The following is a 12,507-nucleotide window of genomic DNA, read 5'->3' on the forward strand; positions in this document are numbered from 1 at the left end:
TAATCTAATTTATTTCAATTGATTTCAGTAAAACGCGTGTTAATATTTTCATATTGTCGCTTTAATTAATTGCATTATAGTAAATTTCATATTTTATCATATCGATACTGCCATTTTAATACGTCGTATCCCACAAAATTTGACATTGAATTTTTTTGAAAAATAGAATCACAACAATATTATGCAAGTCATATGAAAAATTTAAAGGTCAAATAGTTTAATAACTCTTTTTAAATAAATATTTTCATCCGTTGAATCCCATTTAATAAATTTTAAAAATGAACTGTTTTTACCGTCTGCTGTAAAATTTTCTAAATGTGGAATACGACGTATTAGAATGGCAGTATCGATATACTGTAATTTAATTTACTTAAAATAAAAATTAATCTAGCAATCGGAAAATATAGCCCGCCGATAATATCTACACCATAGTAAAGAGTGATTCGCATGAAAAGTGAAAATAAATATAAAATTTTGACAAAGTAGTAACTTCATCATAGTATTAATTGATATTTAAAAATTTGAACGTTTTATTCACAGAAAGCCAGAAACAATTAAAGCGGAGGTGGGTGACGCCGTCCGGTCGTAGGTGATTTCATCAGATAATCCAATTATGACGTCCACCATGACACGTGAGAGAATGTTGATGCCGCCATCCAACGAACTAGACAGTGAGTGTTCAAGTGGTGGCGGTGATGATAATCATCATAGTCACAATAATCATAACAATCTTCATCATGATAATGACCAACATCAGCATCACCAACGTCATCATCATCATCATCATCATCACCATCATCAAGTGGATCTTCGCCGACGATTGCAGACTGAGGACAATCTAGACTCGAGTAGCCCGAAAAAGCGTCGTAAGCAAACGACACCAGTTCGCGTACCAGCAACATTGATAACAACCGGCGATCAAATGGCATCCGAGGAAGATGATGACAACAACGATGACAACGGCCTGGTGGATGAGATCGACGACTTGGAGGGGGAAATTACATCAGCAGCTCATGAGAGCCACACCGAACGAGAATCAGACGATGAGTTCATTGATAAAGGTAAGCCTACGACACTTGTTAGTGATCAGGGAATGTCTAAAGATGAAAATCTCAATACTGAATTCCGATGCTTACTTTGCGGTAGTTTGTTTGAAGATAAAGACACTTTGTTGTGTCATAGAGAAAGTGAACATGATACTAACAATTTGACGAGGCAGTCAATTACTCAAAGCCCGCTCTCGCAAAATTCTTTGCTACCTGTCGCCGTTAAAATTGAGCAGCAGGATGAATCGTCTGATAATCCGGTGAATCTTTCCTCGGGTTTTAATTTAAACAATTTCACAAACACATGGGTGACGGGAGCAACGCAGCAAGCCCAAATACAGGAGTCAGAGTGGTCCAGTCAGAATTCATTAATGATTTCAGGTCAATTGTCGTGTTTACCTTATCCCAATGCTTTAACGCAGTATCTTCCTATTCCAACTTTTCCGATGACCGAAAGTGGACAGCTGCCGCGTAATGTAGTCGGCGGGTCAGCGCCCATTAGAATTTTCAACCCAGATGCTTACTGTGAGCTTTGTAACAAAGAATTTTGTAACAAGTACTTCCTAAAAACGCACAAAGCTAATAAACACGGTATCTATATTGATCAACCGTCGTCAAGTACACCTGGTGCGAATGATAATGGATTATTAAGCTATCCTAATTCACTTTTTCCGTCAGTCAATATTAAAATCGAGCCACAGCAACAGCAGCCGCAGCTTCAGTTGTCGCAGCAACAGAAATTAGAAACACCAGAAATCAGTCCGGTTTCAATGATTCCAACAATTCCTTGTGATATTTGCCAAAAAAGATTTAAAAATGAGGAATTGCTAAAGAAACACAAGCAAAAAGTTCATGTTGAACAGATTTCTGATCATACTGACTCCCAGTCGTTACCTGCTACTGGCCTGAGTGAAGATGATTGCAGAGAGATGCCATCATTCAATGCTAGTCCGAGTAATATTGAAGCTTTAGTTAAGCAAGATTACGGTATTGAGCAAGAAGATGCCAAATTTATGCCAGCGCCGAGACAGTTGTCACCACAGCTGTGTCAACAACTTAGAGAATGCGGTTTCTCGGTTGATAAGCTTAGGTCATTGGGTGTTATCAATCCAGACGTATTCTGTGAGCTTTGCTGCAAAGAATATTGCAATAAACACTTTTTACGAATTCACAAAATTAAAAGACACGGTATTCTGATGCAAAGTAATGGTAAGTCGCCGAACAATCCTGGAGCTGCTGCATCCTGGCATCAGATACAAACAAGTCCTCTCAATTTGATCGTCAGCGATGCTCCGGCGGGTTCAGAGTCCACTGACAAGTCCGAAGATTACGAATGCAAGCCATGTAGCATCAGGTTTCAGACAATGGGTCTCTATGAAATGCACAAAAGTAAAATTCACGATACTGAAGAGCCTAAATCACCGATAGGTAATATGGAAACCGAAGAAATCGACAGCGATCAACAACCACGCCCAGACACTATTTCCCAGAATCTTCAGAAATTACAGACAATGATTTTACAATTGAATGGCTTGAAGCCTGGTAACAGACCGATTGTTTGCGGAATATGCAGCAGAGAATGCGAGAGTAAGTTGGCGCTGAAAACACACATGAGTTTGGAACATGGTACAAACATTTTGGAAGAATCGCTCTCTCCATCCCAGCAGATGATCGATAGCTCTTTCCTCACTGGTTTTTCAACATTTTGCACTCTGTGTGAGAAAGACTTTCGAGCTCCTGAATCCTTGAAACAGCACCTCGCTGAAGATCATGGTCATTCGACAATATTGACATCGAATAACAATTTGTCTAATGTTCCTCAAATTTCAACCCCAGCTCCGACGAACCAGCTGCCAGGCCCGCCCATTCCTCCTCCAGCAGACAAGAAATTGTCATCAATGACTCCGACTTCGAGCTACTGCGAAATTTGTAACAAGGAATTGTGTAACAAGTATTTCATGAAAACACACATGCAACGAATGCATGGAATTGAAATAGAGAACGGATCGCAAATTGGTGGCGTGGTGTGCAACATTTGCAATAAAGAATTGTGCAGTAAATATTTTCTTCGCGTCCATAAGCACAATACCCATGGTATTGTCGACGAAGGCACCGTTGGAGGAGCAACATCCAGTACGATAAAACCTGAAAATTTTGAGTCATCTAATTCCGAAGACCTCGCGGCGTTGAAATCTAATGACCAACTGGGAGATATGAGCCACAGATACTTTTCACACTTTACTGAAGTTTGTCCTGTTTGCGGTAGAAGATTTCGCAGCATTAAATGGTTGAAAGCCCATTTACTAGGTGATCATGGTAAGGTCGGTGTTAACAAGTGGCGCGAATTAGAACAACAGTATCAACAAAATTCAACAACCGGGGCGAAGAAATTTCCTGGAAATTCATTGATGAATCGTCCTGTCCAGCCAAGCCCGAGTTTAAAGATCCCAAATGGATTTGATATTGCCCATCACCTAAAGCCAAACGACTATGGGGCAACTCTTGGTAAACAAGTGTTGTCTTCATTATTGGGCAGCGGTGATGATCAGAATAAAACCTACCGTTGCTCTTTTTGCAATTTTATAACGCCAGTTCTCTCGTTCTTGTTTTTACACGAAAAATCTCACTTACCTAACGAAAACATTAACTTAGAGCCTTTACAATGTCCAATCTGTTCTCAAGGATTTACCCAACCAGAAATGCTACATCATCATTTGGTGGCGCGTCATCAAGTCACAGGAATGCAGATCCCGTTATCGATCATCGCCAACCAAGCTAATCTGTCTTTGGAAGGTAATCAAGTTGAACGCGATGGCACTGATCATCAAGAGTCTTCAGGGGGGATCGAGGAAAATAACAAACATGGCAATGTTTTTCCAGCACAAACAAATTTTGATCCAATTAAGAACAATCGCGACGAACAAAGTTTAAATTTGGGAGCAGTTAGTGCCACAACAGCTACAGCAACTATTTTAGTGACACCACAAGTTGCATACAAATGTGCTCAATGTGGTCTAGCGACGACCAATTTAAATCGCATTAAGAAGCACGTTAAAAAAGATCACAAGTCAATAGGTGATCCGGCGGATAATGTTATCGCAGAGCTGACCAAAACTCTGCACGATCTTGCGAATAAACACAAAGTACCTGTTAGCTATGCAATACCCCAAGATACTAATTCAAATCCAGATACCGGCACAATAATGCAACCATTTATCATTGAGGAGAAAGATTGCGGCTTCAGTAGTGATGACAGCAGAGGTGAAAAAAAATTCTCACCTGTTTTAATTTATCTACCTGTACGTACGCGAGTTACCGGTGTCCTTACGACTTCCTTTACACTTAGTCCTGCTTAACTAAATTATTGTCTTTATATTAATTCATTAATTGAATATCCGGGAGTTAAAAATACATTTATGATTATGTTTGTTTTTATTTATATAAAAAATAATTTATTTGAGCAATTGGTAACAGTTCCTATTTTATAAATAACAATAAGCAAGATAAATATTTTTTTATATAAATAAAATTTTTATAAGAAATCTTGGGGCTTGTTTAGTTAGACATAATTCATGATTAGTCTTTCTCTTTTTATTTTTATTGAAACTAATTTTATAAAAAAAATTAATTGAGAAAAAATTTATAATGCGGTTTGTATTGGAGATAATTATTGTTATGATATGAGTGTTACATGTACTAGTCGTAGTATGATGTTGTAAATAAATAACAAGCTATATGATAATAATATAAGTGATGATAAATTTCCTATTTATAAAAGCAAACCGCTATTAAATTCATGATAATTTTATTTTAAAAAATTGGTTATTTTGTTAATTAACAATTTGTTTTATCTAAGAGAAAGGCAATCATTGATCATTTTAATCGTGACGCACAAATGATACAAATCCACTTGATAAAAGTGATTAGACCGTTTAAATAACAAAAAAAAAATTTAACGTACAAAAAAAAAGATTTTTATCGAAAATATATTATTAATGATTATTGATTATCATTATGATTACATTTATTAACGACAAGATTTTAGAAAATACTAACTCAGGGTGAATACAGTATAACCCGAAACAGAAAGTACAATCTTATACACCGCCAACGCAATTACATAGAACTTTAAATATATATAAATTTTTAAAAGTTAACGATAACGATTAACGATGGATATTTTTCAAGTTTATGCGCTACCAAAAATTATATAAATGATAACTTAAATTATATCGAGTATTATTTTCTAGTCAAAAGTTCAAAATATCTAGTCAGATAAATATTTGCATAAATATAATAGCGAAAAGGAAAATGTTAAAGATATTCCTTGTCGAATCAACGATTTATCACTATGATTTTTTAAAATAATTTTTTTGCTTGTAATCAGAAGGAATTAGTTAAGAAATTAAAAAAAAATTTTTTTTTCGAGATTGATTATTAATCTCAAAAAATATTGACAATTAATAATTTTAGTAATTGTTTAGTTTCACGTTTTACAATACTTAAAAATTCATAAAAATGATATTTATATTTTTTATTTTTAATTCATCAAAAGTTTAATGGTAAAAAAAATGTTTTAAATATTTTTGGTTGAAATAAAATTTTTCCAACATTGAAAATTATAAAAGTAATTGAAAAATTTATTTTTACAAATTTAAAATAAAAAAAAAAAAAAGTTTCAAAATGTTGATTTAAAAAAAAAGTTGATAGTAAAGCTAAACAATTACCAATAATAATAATTAGAGAATGGTTTAAAAACAACAAGTCGTTGATTTGACAGTAAACTAAGCACATACACTCACCAAAAAAACTGTCTATGAACCGTGCCTTGGATCTCTGGAAATCTGAAAATCAAAATAAAAATTGCCTGATTTCGTATATAAGCAGTTTAAAAAAAAAAGAAATGATGAATTTTAGAAAAGTATTAATTTTTTACATAAATATCAATAATGATATAAAAAACTTCCTCCTCTAAAAAAAAATTAAAAGTCGGTAATAATTAAAATTTAGCAAAGAAGAAAATAATTCTTTGTTTGCCGATCGCTGAGTAAACCTTACGGACAAGGTTATTGGAAAGCAGACAGCTGTGCTCGCAATGACCACATTATGTTCGATATATACTTTTCTTTCATACATTGTATCCTCAGTTGATGTGCATGTATGTTTTAAAAGCACCCGGCCTAGCAATTCTAGACTAATTCAACAGTGAAGCATGCACGATACTAAAACCGCGCATTATCAAACGTACCTCGTTTGTGGTCACTTGGGAGTATTTTAACAACGCGTGACCACATTACTAAAAAAAACAAACTTTGAAAAAATACGACTAAATAAATACATGTAGATATTTTTGGGCATTTTAATTTCAGGTCCCACCTTCGTTTAAAATTTCTCGCTCACGGAAACAAAGTCTTGTATTTACCGGCTTAATTATTAGACATTAGACATTAGTGGGTTCGCTATCGATATAAATTAAAAAAAAAAATAAAATAAAATAACAAATAAAAAAGAAACACATTTGTAAAAAATTGTCTCTTATTTATTTATTTATTTTTTTCGACAACTCAGCCTATCGCCGGTCACGCTCGGTTGGAACAAGTCACGCGAATCTAAGTATTTTCTTCCTCTTCATATTATCCGTCTCGCATATACGTAACGTACTTTTTAGTCATTTATAATCTACTTTATGATTTATTTTATATAAATTATTTACATATTACAAAACATACAAAAGATGGCGAGTATTGTTTTGAAGCGTGAAAGTAAAAATAAAAGTATATAGTCCATAGATAACTCAGTGAAAAAGGAAGAAAAGAAACGGTGTAAATTAAAAGAAATAACAAAAATTAAAGTATCTTTTTTTCCCTGAGTCAAATTTTTCATGATAAATTTGATTCTTGAATTAACATTTTGAAACAAATATAATTTTATAGTAAGGATTTATCATAAAAAAATTGAGTCAAATTTAATGATTTTTTTTTAGTCGCAAAACGAAAGATATTTTCAACTTTTTCATAGGACGATAAAAATAATTTCAGTGGAAAAAAAATTTTGATTGATTATGAATTCAAGATTTTGAAACGAATATAACTTTATAATGAATTTGATACAAAAATATTCTACTTTTTTAATAAAAATTTAGAAAAAAAATTAGGATGACGGTTGACTCTAAAGGCCATCCCTGCAACTTCCCGCTCATTTGGAACTTAAGCGTTCTAAGTTACACATTACGTTTTTGAGCTCGTCGAGCTCAAAAATATGATTTTTGTGTCATTTTGAGCTCTTCGAGCTCAAAAATCTAATTGCAGTTTAATAAAACACAATTTTTTGAATTTTCAAACGGCAATAACTTTTGAATTAATGAACCGATTTTTACGCGGTTGGCGGCATTTAATGCAATTTTTGAATCTTCAAGTTTAAATCGATCGAGCCAGGTATTTCGAAGTAATTCCGAAAAAACACTTTTTTCGACAACGATAACTCACGAACGAATCAACCGATTTTGACCGGGCTTGCGGTGATCGACGTGGTTTTTTTTATCTTAAGAGCTGATAAGATTTTGGAATTGATCGGTAAAGCCATTTAAAAGTAATTTCAAAAAAACCACATTTCAAAAAATTTTTTTTTGTAGTTTTTTTGAGATTTCTTAAAATCTACTAGTTCGAATCGGTCCAAATGGTATTCAAAATCTAATTTTAGTCAAGCCCTTTCGAATGGCGCCAACCGCAATGAAATCGGTCGAGCTGTTCAAAAGTTATGAGAGGTTTACATACGGCCACACACACACACACACACATACATACAGACATACGGACATCATCGCGAAATCATTCAGGGAAGCTTCCTAGGACCTCAAAACGTCAAGGTCTGATGAGAACTCGATTTTCGAAAAACGGGGTAAAACCAATAACTTCCCGATTTTAAAAAATTTTCAATTTTCTTAGCGGGAAGTTAAAAATAAGAGAAATTTCATTAATTATTTTAAAGGTCAAGTGTGGATTCCAGATTATACGTAAGTTTTATTTAGTTATTTAAAAATTTTTAATCGTCAAACTGGATTTCCAATACAATTTTTCTGTTTTCAATTCAATTCAAAATTTCACTTATATATCGATATTTTTTATTAAATTTTGATACAAAACCATTAACTTTTATCAAATAATTTTATTAGACATTTTATCTTATTTTTTTTCTATATTTAATTTGATTTTGAAATATTAAGAAAATTTCATGAAATTTGGTTCACTGCTTTTTTACATTTTAACAAAAAAATTAGAACGATTTTATGCCAAATTTTTTTTAAAGTCATGTTTGTTTTAAAATCTGTAATAAAATTTTTTACACGGAAAAGTAAATAAAGAGAAGTTATCCATAATAAGTTCTATAGATATTGTTGAAAAAATAATAAAAATGAAAATGAAGTATTAAATATTTTGTCTGTAAAAAGTTCAATTTTCTAACATTATATTGTACAAAAATATTTAATTTATTTATGTAAGAAAATTTTAATGGTTTTTTCGATGAATTTATTAATAAGGCATATTTGTTTAAAAATATAAATTTGAGAATGAAATTCACAATAACACTTAATTTTTTTTGTACGGGGTAGAAGTAAAAGAATACGGTATGGATAAAATGATGACGAGGGAAGAAAATAAGAGCCGTAGATTAAAAGAATCGAAAGAAACAAAGAAAAAAAGTAACGTCCATGTTTTCCCCAGGGTGAAATGTAACCGGTCCATTGTCTAGAAGCCCATAAAAATTTAGTCCCCAAAAGTTTTCTACATACATTAACCGAGTTCTCAGCAGCAGCAGTAGAATTAGAATTGGCTATCGATGATCATCACTCTCATCTGCGCCGTGATCAGATCTCGGTCCGTGTTGGTACTGGTGGTGATGGCGATTTTAGTCCCCTGTAGAAACACGATCCGAGCGTGAATCATCGTTGCACCCTGGAGTTTCCAAAAATTCGAATGAATTAGTATGCGCACGCGCATGTATTAACATATTTTAGGGGAGGAAGTTATCGGCCATTACGAGTCTATTGAATAGAAACGCGCGAGTATAAGAAATAGTAATGGTAACAACAACAATAATAATAATAATAATAATAATAATAATAATAATAATAATAGTGAAAAAAATACACAACAAATTCATTGAATAAAAAAAATAGAAAAAATTTAATAAGTAGTATGGGGCAAAAATGGATTTTTGAAAAAGTTTGTCCATCGGTTATGGTGGGATGTATAAAAATATATATCTGCATCTGTCCTCCCTCTTAATATTTTATATTTTTTTTTTTATTCTTTCCGGAGAAAGATCGTCAAGAGGTCAGACGCCGTGACCTTTGGCTATTCGTGAATATATAAGGGGAAAAAATAAATTTTATAGGGAAAAATAGTAAATGTTGAAAATGTGTGTACGCGCTAACCCCCCGTGAATGCTACTACCAGAGTCTAGACATTTTTAATATTGTAATGTAAGAGAAATCTACTTTTGTTCCACTGTTAAATATCTCGATAGACGGTACTATATCGTACATTGCATACAATACAATGACGCATGCAAAACACGCGCTCACATTTGATGATACAAATGGTTTATTGCCGTTTTTAATTGCGTTGTCAGGCGAAACGATTTATTATAAAAATTGCCTTTTGTATGTGTTTAATGGTCTTCAGTTAAGTTATCGACGAAAATTTATGTATATTAATGATAGTAACAAAGATTCAAATTTGGGGAACATATGGATGTATTTTAATTGTTATACGCCATTTATTATGTGGTATTACTATTACTATGATAAGAATAATGGTTATAAATTTAATGAAAATCGACTGTCAATACGATTTTTTGTTACGAAAATTCATATATCATTATTTATATAAAAATTCATTATCTTATAATTAATTTTTGGTATTTTAAAAAAATATTAAAATTTTATAATTCAAACGTAAAAGTGTTTTTATGTTTGGAAAAAATTTTTAAGACATCTTAAAATTTTATAAAAAATAAAATGTCAAAAAAAAAAATGAATATTAAAATTAATCAAAAAATCGTATTGCAAAAAATTTATACATTAAGAATTTAATAAACAACCTGATGCTACCATTGCCTTTGTAAACATAAATTGAGCGCAAAATCAAATTTTACCATATGATAAATTATGATACAATATAATAATATTAAAAATAATAACTAATCATAAAAATTAAATATAAGTTTATTTAAGATACTAAAAGGTTAAAAAGCGGCAGAGATAGCCACGCGGCACGTGTCTGAATCTGACAGTCACCCAAGTTAAGCAGCATTTTCTGTGGTTAGTACTTGGATGGGTGACCGCCTACTCAGCGCTGGCTTGCACGTAGATCTCTATGCGCTAGGAAAGGGGACTAATGTCCCGGTAATCGATGAAGAAAAGTATCATCGATTATCGTGAGCTTAGCCTTGCTCCGACTATACTGGCATGGGTTTTCTCTGTGGTTTCCCATGTCACTGTTCCAAGAGCCTAGGAAGAGGTGAAGAATAGGGCGAATGCAGTACAGAGTGCACAAGTAGGCCCACAGCCGCAAAAATTAAAAAGAAAAAAAAATGAAGTATAGGGTAAAGTACCCAGTAGTTTAACAGGTTTCAAAGTAAAACGTATTTGTCCCTATTTTCAATATATAAACATGTAATTATTAGTTCAAATTAATAATTTTCAAAAAAATATAAACAATTTTGATTTGATTGAAGCGCAAAATAATACAGGAAAATGAATATTTATATTTTGACAACGTTTTTAAGATAGATTATGAAAGGAGTAGTAGTTGAACAATCAATTCTGACAAGCTGCAGTAGTTGAACACTCCGGGAGCCGTAGTTGAACTAATAAAATATATGGCAATAGGCACAGCAAAAATTTTCAACGTTTTATTGAAATATCAAAAGAACTGTCATATATGATTGATTAATAATAAAAATAATACCATGAATATTTAATATGTTCATTTAAAAATGAAAAATATTTATATTTGATTTTTTAATTACATTTTTTATGAATGACAAAGAAAATTTTCAATTATAAATCAAAAAAACTCAATTCAAAACGTTCAATAATTTTTAACTACACTAATTTTTAACTATAAAACTTATCTAATTTGCAGTAATTAATACGCTCAAAATTATACGGCCTTAGTTTGTTAAAGTTCTGGGTATCGCTTTGAAAATTTGGAGGTATAGTCAGACGCTAAAATTTAATATAAAAATTATAGTTTATGTCTTTGCAAAAAATATGTATTATTTAGAAAAGATTATTTTATTGGGTGGTACAATTTTTTTTTTTACTTAAAATAATAAACCGTTTTTTTTACTGATTGTTCGATTTACGGTTTAGTACCTTTTTCATGAAAAAAATAGCATCTATCGACTATTCTCGACATGTCAACTTTTATGTTAACAAAAATATAATTATTTTGATTTATAATTGAAAAAACTTACAGAAATCAATTACTGTCTCATTGAATAATTATAACATGCGTATATTAGTCATAATAAATTTACGGATTATGTATTACAACAAATCGAAAAGTCTGTTCAAATTACTGGTCCCATTTTTATAAGTGTTCAAGTACAGGGTACTTTATCTTAGTCAATTTGAGAATGGAAAAGCTTTGTAGAGCTAGGAGAAAGAGTAATAAGACTCTTGTAAGAACCGAGAAGGTGTACAAGTAAAAACAATATTAATATATAATAAAATTAAATGGTTACAATAATAATCATTTATATTTATAGATACATACATGCATGTATGAATAAATATATATACATATATATGTATACATAATTATGATTAAGTAATTAAGTAGATTATAAGTATTTAATTTTAAGGGTGTTATGATCGTTGAGAGTAAACTAATTGTTGTCACGCACGACATCATTGGGTTTTAAATGTGTACTAGCTTTTACTCGCCCGCTCCGCTGGGCGCTTTCAAACAAAGGAATTGAAAGAAAATGCCTGTTTTTTGTTTTTATTAATGGGAAAAATGTTTATAAAATTAAATCGTAAAAAAAATAAGAAAGGGTTGATAAAAGCCACAAAATTAGTAGCCTATAACCATCTACAGAAAATTCCACGTCGAATGGTCGCAGTCCTACCCAGATAAATTCAGTAGTTTTTATGTGATGAAGCGTCAAAGGAACCCTATTTTGCTTATATATATATAGATTATATTATTATAAATGGAAGTCTGAGTGTATAGACAAATGTGTGTGTGTGATATCTGTCGATGAAACAGATATAAATTAAAATTAATTTACATATATGTACAACAACACAATTAACAAATTAACACTTAAAAAAAAAAAAAAAAACTACCAAATTGTATCTAGTCTAAAAAAAACATAACTAGTCCAACATCTTAGTCAATTATTATTTAATTTTATTATTATTATTATTATTATTATTATTATTATTATT

The 12,507-nt window shown here is 31.6% G+C and overlaps 1 protein-coding gene and 1 long non-coding RNA gene across 2 annotated transcripts in view; one reads left to right on the forward strand and one right to left on the reverse strand.

Moving 5' to 3' along the window:
• Positions 1-12,507, reverse strand: part of LOC123269897 — a 28,196-nt gene that overhangs the window by 3,614 nt on the left and 12,075 nt on the right. Inside the window, exons 2-3 of the long non-coding RNA XR_006510496.1 lie at positions 8,836-8,998; positions 5,849-5,890 (exon numbers count right to left, since the gene is read on the reverse strand). This is a non-coding gene — a long non-coding RNA (uncharacterized LOC123269897). The remainder of the gene's footprint in view (positions 1-5,848; positions 5,891-8,835; positions 8,999-12,507) is intronic.
• LOC123269893 lies at positions 545-4,442 on the forward strand. Its single transcript, XM_044735792.1, has one exon. It carries the CDS (start codon positions 614-616, stop codon positions 4,400-4,402), a length of 3,789 nt encoding a protein of 1,262 aa, XP_044591727.1. The 5' UTR covers positions 545-613; the 3' UTR covers positions 4,403-4,442.

This window comes from Cotesia glomerata, linkage group LG7 (assembly GCF_020080835.1).
Source record: "Cotesia glomerata isolate CgM1 linkage group LG7, MPM_Cglom_v2.3, whole genome shotgun sequence".
In the NCBI taxonomy this organism is placed as follows: domain Eukaryota; kingdom Metazoa; phylum Arthropoda; class Insecta; order Hymenoptera; family Braconidae; genus Cotesia; species Cotesia glomerata.